Source organism: Dermacentor albipictus, chromosome 1 (assembly GCF_038994185.2).
Source record: "Dermacentor albipictus isolate Rhodes 1998 colony chromosome 1, USDA_Dalb.pri_finalv2, whole genome shotgun sequence".
NCBI classification, from domain to species: Eukaryota; Metazoa; Arthropoda; class Arachnida; order Ixodida; family Ixodidae; genus Dermacentor; species Dermacentor albipictus.
Window position 1 is genome coordinate 475066313 of NC_091821.1, and position 14782 is coordinate 475081094.

General features: G+C 45.9%; 1 protein-coding gene and 1 long non-coding RNA gene across 2 annotated transcripts; one reads left to right on the forward strand and one right to left on the reverse strand.

Annotated features, from left to right (window-relative positions):
* The first annotated feature begins 551 nt into the window (after window positions 1-551).
* On the forward strand, window positions 552-3972 carry LOC139059457 (uncharacterized). The gene is made up of 3 exons (XR_011514189.1): window positions 552-587; window positions 2828-2884; window positions 3884-3972. It is a non-coding gene; the product is annotated as an uncharacterized lncRNA (long non-coding RNA).
* Window positions 3973-11797: 7825 nt separating this feature from the next.
* Window positions 11798-14151, reverse strand: LOC139054509 (uncharacterized). The gene is made up of 3 exons (XM_070531582.1): window positions 13678-14151; window positions 13399-13606; window positions 11798-12186 (listed from the first exon to the last, which is right to left on the reverse strand). The coding sequence occupies exons 1-3, from the start codon at window positions 14149-14151 to the stop codon at window positions 11798-11800; spliced, it is 1071 nt and encodes a 356-aa protein (XP_070387683.1).
* Window positions 14152-14782: the final 631 nt, after the last annotated feature.

The following is a 14782-nucleotide window of genomic DNA, read 5'->3' on the forward strand; positions in this document are numbered from 1 at the left end:
TTTGCATATACATTGTTTTGTTGGTGTTCACATGACAGAATGTTGTTGTCTGGGCAAGTCAGCGGCGCTAAATGAAGTTGCCAGTCGCTGCATAGGTAAATGCATCGCTAAAGAAATGAAAAGGTTGTTAAATATGCTCACTCTGAAAATGTGTTACTTGATTTATTTGTCGTTATAATTAACAAAAAAAAGAAACTGCTCTTAAGGGCAGCTTTCCTTCAATGCCGATTGTAACTCGTCTTTGGCAGTGGGAGCAGCACAACATCGAGCTGAACGAGTTTGACTTGTCATTAGCGATATTGATACAACCTCCCATGACGAGCACAGCCTGGGATTAGGGGTTAAAGAGTTAATATGAGGCATCCGTATAGTTTTGCCCATATTCATACTGCTTAGAACCTCAGCAACAATTTTCAGTTTTCTTTTGCCGCCTCCACAGGAATCCGAGCATTACAAGAACTTGGATTGGAGCTCCTGGCCAGACGGGAGGAGCACGAGTTTTCTGTCCGCAAAGAAGAACTGGCCCTGGCACAGCGTAGGCTGGATTATGACGAACGGAAGCTCGCTTTTGAAGAAGAAAAGCACAGGTACATGTGGTATATATTGCACAGGTATCTTCATCTGGAGTAGTGATGAATAACCTAGGTTGTCCATCTCCTCCCTCTCTGCATTCCTTTTGGTGCCCATTACGCTATGACTAGAGATGAGGTCACAAGACCCTTGCGAGACGAAACAGGGAAAAGCGGCAGGAGAAGATGAAATAACACTCTACTTAATCAAAGATGCAGGAGACATAATGCTTGAAAAACTGGTGGCTCTCTATATGAAATGTTTATCTACTGCAAGTGTCCCAGAAAACTGGAATTATGCAAACATTATATTAATCCACAAAAAGGGAAAGGTTAAAGATCTGAAAAATTATAGGCCCATTAGCTTACTCCCAGTACCAAAATAATCTCCAACAGAATAAGGGCAACACTGGACTTTAGTCAACCAAGGGAACAGGCGGGCTTAAGGAAGGGATTCTCTACAATGGATAACATCCATGTCATTAATCATGTTATCGAGAAATCTGCAGAGTGCAATAAGCCCCTCTATATGGCTTTCATAGATTACAAAAAAGCATTTGATTCAGTAGAAATACCAGTAGTCATAGAGGCATTGCATAATCAAGGAGTACAGACGGCTTACATAAATACCATGCAAAATATCTACAGAGAGTCCATAGCCACCTTAATTCGACACAAGAAAAGTGAGAAGATACCAATAAAAAACATTGTGGTGTAAAGGTTATGAACAGGGATAAGTGCCCCAGAGAGACTGGCCAACGTTTCGATAAGTAGACCTATCTTCGTCAAAAATGGCCTCGTCATCCTCGGCGTGTTAGTTTTGAAGGGTTACTAGAGTGACGTCACGTGCGGTTGTAGTAGGTGGTGGCTGGCTGGCTGGTGCCACAAAAACATGCAGCCAACGACACCCTGAATCTCCCTAACCTCTTGCTTCCCCAACGCCCTCCCATGCCTTTCTTGCTCCATTTCCCTCTTGGTGTCGGTTTTGTTTTTCTTTTTTTCTTTCTCCCCGCCTTCCGACTCTCTCACTCTAGTCCGCTCGTCTTAGAAACCACGTTTACAGATGTCAAGTGACAACGCTCATTCGATTTGAAGTCTCCCTTTACAACCACCCACCACCGACAACAACCGCTTGTGATGTCACTCTACTAACAGTTTAAAACTAACACGCCGAGGATGACGAGACCGCCTTTGATGGAGATGGGTCCACCTATCGAAACGTTGGCCAGCCTTTCTGAGGCACTTATCCCTGTTCATAACCTTTATACCACACTGTGCTATTCCATCAGTCAGTCCCGTTGATTATAAAGAAAAGAGTCAGACAAGGAGACACAATATCTCCAAGGCTATTCACTGCGTGCTTGGAAGAAGTATTCAAGCCATTAAACTGGGAAGGCTTGGGAGTAAGGATCGACGGCAAATATCTCTGCAACCTTCGGTTTGTCGAAGGCATTGTTCTATCCAGCAACAATGCAGACGAGTTACAACAAATTATTGGGGGCCTTAACAGAGAGAGTGTAAGAATGGGGCCGAAGATTAATAAGCAGAAGACAAAGATAATGATGAGTATAACCGGGCAAGGGAGCAAGAGTTCAAGATTGCCAGTCAGCCTCCAGAGTCCGTGAAGGCATACATTTACCTAGGTCAACTAATCACAGGGAACCCTGACCATGAGAAATAAGTTCGCAGAACAAAAATGGGCTGGATCACGTTGGGTAGACATCATGAGCTCCTGACTGAAAGCTTACCGTTATCATTGAAAAGAAAGGTATGGAATCAGTGAATTTTACCGGTGCTGACATATGGGGCAGAGACTTGGGGACTGACAAAGTAACTTGAGAACAAGTTAAGGACTGCGCAGAGAGCGATGGAACGAAGAATGCTAAGCATAACTTTAACCGACAGAAAGAGCGGTTTGGATAAGAGAGCAAATGGGTGTAGACGATATTCCATTTGACATTAAGAGAAAAAAAATGGCGCTTGGCAGGTCATGTAATGCGAAGATTAGATAACCGTTGGACCATTAGGGTGACAGAATGGGTACCAAGAGAAGGGAAGCGCATTGGAAGCGGCAGAAAACTAGATGGTGTGACAAAATTAGGAGCTTTGCGGGTGCTATTTGGAATCTGTTGGCGCAGGACATCGGTAATTGGAGATCGCAGGGAGAAGTCTTTGTCCTGCAGTGGACATGAAATAGGCTGATGATGATGATGACACCATGACTTCTGTCTTCATTCATTGTATGTTTCTATGTACAGATGTGGCCAAAAAAATGTCTATCGCTTTGGATACCCATATTCTTCTCATTGTGTACGGTATGTACAACTACAGTACCTCATTTTCCTGAGCATGGGAATGCAACCTTTCGGTGGTGGTGCACTGTCATGTTCTAGAGTGGGCATACTCCTGCACAAGCCCATTTTGCATATCCTGACACACAGGAATGTATATATTAGGATACGTGGAATATGACAGCAGGGAGCATGTTTGCCAGACAACCTAATTCTAAGATGTGTAGCAATATGCGCACACAATGTAGAGCATTGAAACTCGGCCATGAAGACCAGGCCACACATGTACACAGTGCAGGACAGCTTGTGCACGTTGAAGCGTTGATCTCTTCCACTCAAATATTGGCACAAGGGCTGCCTCGCGTCGCTGCGCAGCTACGGTGTGGAGCAGTCAATTCTCAGTGAAGCTGATTTATGTGGAGCAAGAAACTGATTTTTTTGTGTGCTCATTAACAACTTGAATACTAAAAATTATGTTTACAGATATTCAAGCATTTCGAAGCACTGTCAGTAGGTCCGTTTGATTCGCCTGCACCACCTGAACTAGTTACGAGGTGCTGCATCCTAACATTCACTTGAGCTGTACAGCAATGTTGCAGGATTGGTTCAACATTTTCCTGCACCCTCTAATGTTGATGCCAACTTGGTGAAGGTGTACAAGTGGGTCACAGTAGTGCAGGACAGAGGTGCAAGTACTGTTAGAGTCCTGCTTACTTGCGTCTGATGCAACTATGCGAATGTGGTGTGTATTTACCCTGAAAAGCCGATCATAACAGCAGACCGTCAAACTTATGCACTCTGCACATTAGTTAGCCAAAACATAAGGCCTGCAACAAGTCTTTGCTGTCCGAGTGTTGTGCTGTTCGTAAACTGCCGTGAACTGGTTCGGAATGGTGCAGGCGAATCGAATGGACCTAATAGCTCAATTAGCAACACTGTCTGGCAAGGCATCTATGCGTGAGCGCCATCAGCCTGTTTGAAAAATGCAACCTATTCATCCTTCAAAAATTCACACCTTTACAGGTATGAAGTGCAGTGCCGAGCTGAAGAAAGAGAGCAGCTTTTGGAACGGCTGGAAAACCTCGAGAGACGTGTCGATAAAGAAAATCGCCCGAACCTGTGATGAAAGTTTGTTTAGCTTTGAGCACAATAAATTGTTCTACAATACAGAGTACACAGAGTCCATGTGCTGTGACCTTTGAGTCACATAATTCACTTTTATTTTTGCTTCCTTGTGAACAAAGTGTGGAGACTTCTACACAGCAACCCGGTACACATTCATTGTCATACAGTGCACTGCTCAAACTGTAATGTTTCTTAAAAGGCCCTTAGACCACTCTTAACATTTCAAGTGCACATTGTACACAGGATACTGTGCCAAAAATTTTTTATGAACACAGCAGCAATACACTTTGCTGTTGTTGATACACTGTTGAACAACAAATTTTTGAGGTAACATGGGTTTAGGGGCTCTTTAAGGCATGCCGCCAAGTTCGATACTGGATTTCTTACAAAAGTATCACTTCTTATTATTTGCTTAGACGTGTTTGCTCTAGCGACACTCAGTCACTTCAACAATGGCAGTACAGGCACACTAGATATGATGTGTAAGCAACGAACGCTGCGCCTTCACTACAAGACCCTGTTTTTCTAAGAAATCGAGGTGCCTGGAAGACATAGAGGAGACAGTCCCACAAGCGGCGGGCTGCATGCCTGCAGCCTCGCCGCCACCACTGGTTCGACCCCCCTTCGCTGACCGCAGGCATCTCCCTCCGCCTCGAGTTTCGAGTTTTACGACCCTGGCGGTGTACAGTAGCCTGTGTCGGAGAGAGTAAAGTTGCATTTCAAAGAGAAAGGTTGTATGTCTGCTTGCTCCCCCAAGTTCGCGAGGTGCCCTTGTTGCGTGGGAGCCGCTTGGGGTGAGTCTACGCGGGAGCCTTGCTTTGCGTCACGTTTTCTGGCCCACAGTGGCATATTCGCGGGCCACTGTCGGCCTGAGCTAGTGTTTTAGCCAAGTGCGCGGTTAGCTAGCTGAGTCCGCATTAGAGAACCCCTTTTTGTTTACATTCAGAAGTGGGATAATCCCAACAAGCCCGTCAAGATGAGCCAGGAAGGCGAACATCCGTACGACACACGTCTTGCTGCCCAGTCGCGCGCTGCTGAGGAGGTGACAAGCGCCACCGAGCTCCAACGAGACAGCAGGCAACGCAATGATCGCAACGCACCAGACCAGCTCCAAGAAAAAGTCGCCCAGCTTTCGCGACTGCAGGAGGAAATTCGGGAGCTTGGCTGCTCTACTCCTGCTTCCTCAACACTGTTGTTCCAGCCGGATTCAGGCCCGAGCAACGCGATCTTGGGACAGCTCACCGAGGCCTTCTCTGCAATGGCCCGCATGATGGAGAGGATGAATCCGCCCTCGACAGCGACAACTGTTCATGTGAGTCCGGACCCCTCTACCGCCATCGCAAGCTTTAACGGGGACAGCGCCCAAATCAGTGCTGAAGATTGGCTGGAAACATTTTCGCACATTGCGGACTTAGCTAACTGGTCTGAACAACAACGCCTAACTGCAATTCACCTCAAGCTGCAGGGCCCCGCTAAGGATTGGCTAATCTCGTCAGCAACAAGGCATCAGTCGTGGCAAGAGTTCGAAACTGCATTTAAATCAGCTTTCGTGACTGAAGAAAGCTTGCCGGACTTATGGAGGAGAATGGCCGAACGAGTTCAAAGTCGTGATGAGGAGGTGACGAAGTACGTCAGAGAAAAGCAACGAATGTGCACCAGGGTCAAGCTAAGTCTGCCGGACACAATTACTGAGATTGTCAGATGTCTCTGGTCGACTGAATTGAGTTTCGCGCTGCGGGACAGAAGCTACAGAAGTGTGGACGAGTTGCTTCAAGCTATCAAAGCATATGAAAATTTTACAGAAAGCCACGAAAAGCAATTCCCATCGGCACAAAGATTCAGCAGCCGAAGCCGACCGAGCAGTGGCCACCAGCCATTTCCTTCGTCAATAGAAGTAGACGATGCTGTACGCAGCAGTACCGTGCGAGGAGTGCGACACGCGGACGGAGTATGTTGTTACAACTGCTAAAAAACAGGCCACCTGTCGCGTCAGTGTTCTGAGCCACGGCGGCCACTTCACTGCACGAAGTGCAATTACGATGGGCACAGCGCGAAATTTTGTCCGAATCAGGGCCGCTCAGAGAACGTGACCAATATTGTACGCACCACGCCTTCAAAGAGGTTGTACAAAAGCGTTTGCATTGACGGCAAATGGATGCCGCTCTTCTCGATACGGGTGCCGATGTGAGCTTGATCAAGCTGACGCCATCCGTGCAGCCGAACAGGGAGCTTACGGTACCTCCCGGAGCGGCCATACGCGGTGTGGGTGGACAGCGGTCATCCCTCGGCGAACTGGACTTAAGGGTGCACGTCGATGATGTTGATCTTCCCGCCGTCCACTTTTACATAGTCAGTGACGACGCCTTTGTTGGACCGGACGTCATCATTGGTACGGATGTGATTGACTTGCCCGATTTGCTTCTGGTCCGTAGTGGTGGGTGTGCCCATTTGCTAAACCAAAGGGAAGCACAAGAGCTGGCAGGTCTTGTTGCAGAATTGGAAAGACAGAGAGGTCGTCAAGGGTCGCGAAAGCGTTGAGGCTGCCCCTCGGACGGTTCTGTCTGTGTCGGGAACGCCTTCCCTTGATGAACCTGATGTTTTCAGTGACCCGGTTGCGAACTACAGCGACGTCAAGTTGCCCATGAAGCAAGGTAATAAACTCAAGTGTACACCCGCTCCTTGCAACATGCCAGAGCAAGTTTTACTGACTGCCAATGAGGAGGCCCATGCGCTGCAATTAATAAGCCAAAGTGACAGTAATGTTGGCTCGATCGTCTATGGAGAAGAGAAAACACAGCCCTGCGTGTTGCTTAACAAGCATAATAATTGTTGTGCAGTGCAAATCGAAGAACTGGGGTGCACCGGCATTGCTGAAATGAAAATCGTGGAGCTCCCTGGAAGCAAGCCGGTTTTCCAGCCACCATACCGCAGCTCTTACTATGAAAGGCGGGTACTGAAGCACATTACTGATGAGCTGAAATCATGTGGATTAATCCGTGACAGTAGTTTCCAGTACAGCAGCCCTGTTCTTCTTGCACAGAAGAAAGGATTGCGCATACAAGAGGGTGATCGACTACCGCCGCCTCCGTGGCCACAAACAGTTAAGGACACAGGACAGCCTACGAACACGCAACCTAAACACAGAGGCCCGCACATTGTTACAGAGGTGCTGCCTGCAGACACATATCGCATCTAGAACCTACGAATATCGAAGGTGTCGACGCGGCCAGACCATGTTACGAGCGCCCATGTAAGCCAGATGAAACAGTTTAAATTGGCGTCGAACAGCGAGTGAGAATGACGAGACTCTCTCGGGACGAGATCGTGCAGGATGGTCGAGTGTAAGCAACGAACACCGCGCCTTCACTACAAGACCCTGTTTTTCTAAGAAATCGAGGTGCCTGGAAGACATAGAGGAGACAGTCCCACAAACGGCGGGCTGCATGCCTGCAGCCTCGTCGCCACTCCTGGTTCGACCCCCCTTCGCTGACCGCAGGCATCTCCCTCCGCCTCGAGTCCCGCGTTTTACGACCCTGGCGGTGTACAGTAGCCTGTGTCGGAGAGAGTAAAGTTGCATTTCAAAGAGAAAGGTTGTGTGTCTGCTTGCTCCCCCAAGTTCGCGAGGCGCCCTTGTTGCGTGGGAGCCGCTTGGGACGAGTCTACGCGTGAGCCTTGCTTTGCGTCGCGTTTTCTGGCCCACAGTGGCATATTCGCGGGCCACTGTCGGCCTGAGCTAGTGTTTTAGCCAAGTGCGCGGTTAGCTAGCTGAGTCCGCATTAGAGAACCCCTTTTTGTTTACAGATGACACAAGTTGAATTGGAATGTGGCCTTCGCACAATTAAAAAATTATCTCCCAAAGCATTTGCCAAAGTCCTTCTCTGAATGCACTAGTGCTGCACAAGGTAGAAAAAGTAAAGGTGCACACAAGAAGACAAGAACAAAAGTTTGGAGGGGACAAACTAAAAATCTGTGGAAAACGAACCCTTGAAACATTTTCGTGCATAAAGCTGATGTTTAAAATCCCTTTTTTGTTCCTTTAACCATTTTTTTTGCAATTCTATCATACACCAACAAGCACAAATTTTTCGAGGAAACACGTTCTAGTGACATACATTCATTTTTTACATGGTTGAGCAATGAACAACAAAAGCAGTAAGCTTTTTTATAGCAAAGCATAGTCTTATATTGGGGTTTCAGTTCTGAAACCGAAGCCCCGAAAAAACACCATCTCCCTCTTTTTTGAAAGTAAGACAGGGGAAGGAACATCACTATACATTCGTTAATGGTGTACATTATACAATGCCAAAGTAACTCCCAACTCTCCCCCCTTGCAGAACAAAAAGAAATGTGACAAAATAGAGCACTCATTTTTTGTTCAATGCAAATACAAACACGCAAAACGAGAAAATTATGTTGCAACTGCACTGCGAAGCAGATAAAGACAAGAAAGTGCAAACTTATGTCCATAGTCGCACTGTAATAGAACAAACATGAAAATACTAAGAACGCAATGAACTGCACAGCAGCCCCAAAAAAATATCTGCACACCTGTCCAGGTATGTAACATAGAAATGCAAAGGAATAACAGGAACTATGAACACATGAAACATTATCATAAAAGTGGTGTGGTTTCTGGTGCCGCCTTCTTGACTGCCATGTAAGTCCCGTTATAGGTGCCAGCAATGGCTCCGAAGTTACTTTTGAGCTTTGCTGTTCAGCTAAGCACCCACCAGGCAAAACAGGGGGCGGAGGTAAAGACTTGAAATTTGAGCTTTCTAGCTCACTGAAGCGCCTGTCAGGCGACTCGGGGCAGCGAACAAGATTCAAAAGAATCCGAAGATTCATCGACGCGCTCCTTAGACACGGCTGGGAACGCAGATTTGTGAAGAACTGCATGTGAGCAAAAATTAATCTGCAGAAAACTAAAGTAATGCTTAACAGTCTCGGTAGAGGACAGCAATTTACAATAGGCAGCGAGGCACTGGAAGTCGTAAGGGAATACATCTACTTAGGGCAGGTAGTGACGGCGGATCCGGATCATGAGAAGGAAATAATCAGAAGAATAAGAATGGGCTGGGGAGCATTTGGCACGCATTCTCAGATCATGAACAGCAGGTTGCCATTATCCCTCAAGAGAAAAGTATATAATAGCTGTGTCTTACCAGTACTCACCTACGGGGCAGAAACCTGGAGGCTTACGAAAAGGGTTCTACTCAAATTGAGGATGACGCAACGAGCTATGGAAAGAAGAATGATAGGTGTAACGTTAAGGGATAAGAACAGAGCAGATTGGGTGAGGGAACAAACGCGAGTTAATGACATCTTAGTTGAAATCAAGAAAGAGAAATGGGCATGGGCAGGACATGTAATGAGGAGGGAAGATAACCGATGGTCATTAAGGGTTACGGACTGGATCCCAAGGGAAGGGTAGCAGGGGGCGGCAGAAAGTTAGGTGGGCGGATGAGATAAAGAAGTTTGCAGGCACGGCATGGCCACAATTAGTACATGACCGGGGTTGTTGGAGAAGTATGGGAGAGGCCTTTGCTCTGCAGTGGGCGTAACCAGGCTGATGATAATGATGATGCATGTGAGCACGAAGGCTCAAAGACATGAGCATTAGGTGTTTTGGAGAAAGCATAGGGACTACACACATCAGTCATTTGTCGTGAAGGTGCCTACATAGAACCAGTCGGCTCAGTTACACGCCTATCAGGCAAATTAACTTCATGCTGGCTGGGCACCACAGCTGGTAACAATAAAATTCAAACAGCGCTAGACGACAGGACCAGAAAGAGGAGGCAAACACGGCGCTGAACTTGCAGCTGATTTATTTGAAGAAGTCAACATTTATGCGTACAAAACTGGGCACGATGAGTGCACATTCCAAAATAATTTTGGCAGTTCGAGTGGGTCTTTCATGGAACGTTTATCCTTTCATTTAGAGAATACCCATGTAATGTGGGAAGACAAAGTATTGAAGCAAAAGTCGAGGGTGTGTATTGGTGCCAAAATTGCCCCAATACTTAGTATCATTTTTCTAAGTTATGTTGACAGGAAAGTAGAGAAGGACTTAAATGGAAGGTATATTCGAATTGTTCGATGCGTGAACGACTTCCTAATTTTAGTTGGGTCTAAGGGTGCTGAATGTGTACCTGACTTAATCGATGTTTTTTCTAACTAAGCATGGGTCTGGACTGAGCTTCACACATGAGATCCCACACAGCAACGACCTGCAGTTCTTAGATCTGAATTTGACCTTTTTGTCTAACCATGTATGCTGGCGATACGCTCCCAGGAGTGAAAAACCTCTTGTAAACTACGCGTCTTGTCACTCTAAGCTTGTTAAATTCGGAATTGTAACAGGATGTATTGGTATGGCTGTCAAAAAATCGTGTACTCATCAAATGTCCAGTAGCCTGATGGTCCAAGGCCAGAGATGCAGAGAGGCCAGTTTTCCAGATTCTGTAATTGTGGCTGGTGCTAATAAGATTATAAAAACGCTGAAATGTTCGTAACAGCCCAAAGAAAATGTGGGGAAAAAAGTTGTCTGCCTTATAAGCACGCGTTGTCACATCGTTTTAAGAGGGTAGGGGCCAAGTATGGTGTGAGGGTAGTTTTTTCTGCTCCGATGAAGCTGGGTAAATTAGGGGCAGCATTCCAGAGGAAGCAGGAAGGCTTTAAACGGTATGCTGCATGCAAGGTAAATCATGTCAATAAGTACATCAGTTGCAAGAAGGGCGCTGTCTACCCAATTCCTTTATCTTGTGGTCAAACTTACATATGCCAGACAGGCCGTTGCATCAATATTAGACTAATGGAGCATGCCAATTCATTGGACAAAAAAGACACTAACCTGGCAAAGCATTGCAGTATTTGTAAATGCGTACCTTTGTTTGACGATACACAATTGTTATTTTTTCATAGTGACAAGGCTACCAGAGAAGTCACTGAAGCATTCCATATCATCAGAAAATCTAATAGTTGCGTTAGCAAAACATCTTTAACCTTGTCAGCGAAAGAAATGGCATTGCTGCATAAAGGGTAGATTGCAAGGCAGGTACAACGCGTGCGTATGTTGGCTGTCCGGAGTTTGTATCTGATCATCGATGTATGACCGGGCACATGCGTGCCCGGTTTTGTATGTATAAATGTTGACTTCTTACTTCAAATAAATCAGTTGTAAGTTCAGCGCTGTGTTTGTCTCCTCCTCTTTCTGGTCCTGTCGTCTAGCACTGTTTGAATTTTATTGTTACCATGGAACTCCAACTTGCCCAATCGGCAGCCCTTCTGCACCACAGCTGGACATATAACTGGTGGGGAAGAAGTGTGGGTGTGTTGGTGGGATACATTCAGACTGGGATACATAGCGCAAGAAAATATGACACAGAGACAAGCGGAACACAGGACGAGCGGTGAGATGATGGGGTACATGCTCGAATTCTGACTGACGTGCCCAGTCAAAATGCTCTGCTAGCAGCGTCGAATGCCGAGGATCTGGGGATTATATTCAGGCACCAGTTATATTCAGACTGGGATACATAGCGCAACAAAATATGACACAGAGACAAGCAGAACACAGGACGAGCGCTCAGCGCTCGTCCTGTGTACATCAGTTACATCACCATACAGTTCTGCTTGTCTCTGTGTCATATTTTGTTGCGCTATGTATCCCAGTCTGAATATAACTGGTGCCTGAATATAGGTAATCCTCAGATCCTCGGCAGTCGACGCTGCTAGCAGAGCATTTTGACTGGGCACGTCAGTCAGAATTCGAGCACGTACCCCATCATCTCACCTTTCGGCTAGGTGATTTCACCGCAAATTCAGGTACATTTCCAAGGCTGGTGGCTCAAGACCAAAGTAAGTTGACACCTGTGAGCCATAGAGGCAGGTGTGGCAGTTGGCCAGAAGGGCACTTACTTTGTACATTTGCGGCAAATTCTGGCGGTACAGTTTTTGATTTTTTCGAAAGTCAACAAATGCAAATAAGCCAGCAATCTTGCCAAAACCCCATTCAACAGCTTGGCGCACTTTGCTCATTTGCTTGTTGAATAGCAACTGGTGCCCACTAGAAGATGTTGCGCTGTAGGGCTTCAGCAACAGTGGCCTCAGGGGATATGCAGGATCACCATAGATGCAATAGCTGTGGCCCTGGACAAGTTTTTCTAGTTTTTCATAGGTCCTACTTATTCGGAGTATACCTGCAAGATCACAAAGTGGTTTTTGCAATCAGAATATGATGCCATCTCCCAAAACCGCTGCAACCAAGACAAAATAGGCAATAGTAGACTGTTTTATCAGTTGCATCACCTAGCTGTATATTTTGCATGTTATTATCTGTGCCGTCTCAAAGTACACAAGGTAAACCAACCTACAGGTCTATCCCTATTCAGCCAAGTTTCTCTGCACATAGGTCCCTATACTCTGCAGTACAGCTGTGCCGCCTGCAATTGGGTCCTCGATTGCATGGGGTGCAAGGCAAGGTGCTGACATGGTGCAGTGCACCCTTGAACCTTGCAGCGTGTGCAACGCGGCAGACAACCTGCACTGCTTGCACCTTTTCAGAATTTTGTTTAACAAAACTAATTACTCCTCACAAATGTGACAGTTACACACCCTGTAAAATGTATTTGCATTGAATTTACAATTACTGATAAGCAAGATTGAAATAAAAAAGTTAACCATAGAATGTTCTCAGGAGTTGTCGCAGGTCTTAATAAAAATTTTTATTTTCAAATTGCTTCAGTCGTTAGGAAATAAACTGGTTTTCTCATGAGAGCCCTAATTAAAGTTCGTTCAGTATTCAGCATTGCTACAATTTTCTCATTTTATCACGCATACATTCATACACACTCATTGTATAGCTACATTTGCTTTATCAAATAATATTGCCCTGCCACAAGTTGCTACAAATTATGAAAAATTATTTGTTTAAGTGCCCTTCCCTTCTAAACAGTTTAGAGTTATATTTTAAAATGTTGCCGTACAGTAGTTTGATATTTCTTGAAAACGTACTTGTTTTTGTCTGCCTACTTAGCATAATTATTACCTTCTTGAAATACATGTGTTACAAACATATGAGCCTTGAAAACTGTTGAATTTTAGCTCAACGTAATCCAGGGCATTCTCATTCCTGGCACGAGAAAAATATTTTACAGAAACTTTTTCAGAAAGAGCAATACAAGGTTTTTCAAGGCTGCACGACAAGTTGATGTTCTTGCTTATGTACTTTACCACATGTATTATTTTGCTAACCTTCGTTAATTGCTGCTTACTGAAAATGTACCGTCCTTGATCTACATATTGTGAATGCATTTATGCCAATGAGCATGTAACTGAACATGACGGCTGCGTCGATCACGTCTAGTAACAACTTGCGAATAGGAACTCTCGTCTCTGTTGGATCAACTCACCTGCATCATGTCGGCTGCCGAAGTACGGTCCATTTAATTGGCAGATTATGCCGTTTGGACACATGATCGACTGGTACTTTACTGCATGGGTGCGCTTGTGCCCGGAAAAAAACATCTTCTGATTAGTCGACGGGCGGCAGATAGCCCTCGCGGTGCCGTCGATGAATCCCCAACAGTTATCCAGGGGTGCACCTTTGGAATGCACGGCCTGCAAAGTTTAGGTGTGAAAAAAATATAAATAAATAATGACGGGCACGAACCAAAATGTCTGATACCAACCTGTGAGAATTCCTCCAAGGTAGGGATGTCAAGCCAGGAGTGACTGTTAACGTCCTTCAAAAGGTGTTTGAAGTTGCTTTCGATGTGCGAAAGAACGATATTCGTCACTGATGATATAACTGAATAATGCCTCCCAAAAAGGTGCTCCAGATCGCACAGCCTGTTGGGGTACGAGAGCCGGCGTAGCGTAATACACAAACTCTCCTCTCCTGGCACAGTCACTCGTTGAGCTGTTTTGATGACAGCTGGCATCCTCAAGGCATTATGAAGCCTTGATATGTCGTTTTTTTCAAACCGAAAATACGATCTGAAAACGCCAGCGTCCATGGTATCCATGTTCAAAAGTCCGTTGGCCGAAAGCGGGTCTCTCCGTGTGCTGCCAAAAACTTCACACAGCAAAATGTCCTCTAGGTCCCTCCAATTAAGTTGATTTAGTAGCACCGGGTCTTGCAAGATGCTCTGCCGTGTTGTCATGTCTTGCAGTTTTCTAGCAGTGCGATACACCTAAACTCTGGGAGAACAGCGGACGTGTCAGAGGTGAACAGAGATGAACACGCTTGTCACTTGTGTGCACGTTTATGCGGACCATGTGTACTGAAAGAGCAAAAGACCTTGCCTTGGCTACTACACAGCGTAACGGCTTTGTTAATGTAAGGATTATATATAGAGAGAAAAAATGAAAATGCAATGTATTGCCTGAAATGCCTTCAGACATTTGGGTAATTCCAAATATATTATTTTATTGCGGCAATTCTTACAACTTGAGTATTATGTTTATAGCGGTTTTACCTTCTGCGGCAAGGTGGCGCGTCAGGCGAGCACATGCCCATACATGCCTTTCAGACGCAGCCGGGCGCTCCGCTAAAACTGATTCTTCGACCGCCGCTCCGCTAACTGTGAGCGGGAACGGGAGAGCGGAGCGGACCGTCAAAAACGTTCTGCTAAAACTGTCTAATAGCAACTGCCGCAGTAGCGCGTGAGGCGTTGCGTGAGCGGAGAGTGCGTCACCGCGAAGCAACGTCACCCCAGGTGTCGCTCTCGCAAGCCTGTGTTCGGCGCACTTTCCTTGTCCACTCAAGCTGTCGCCGGCCCACACCTCAATTTA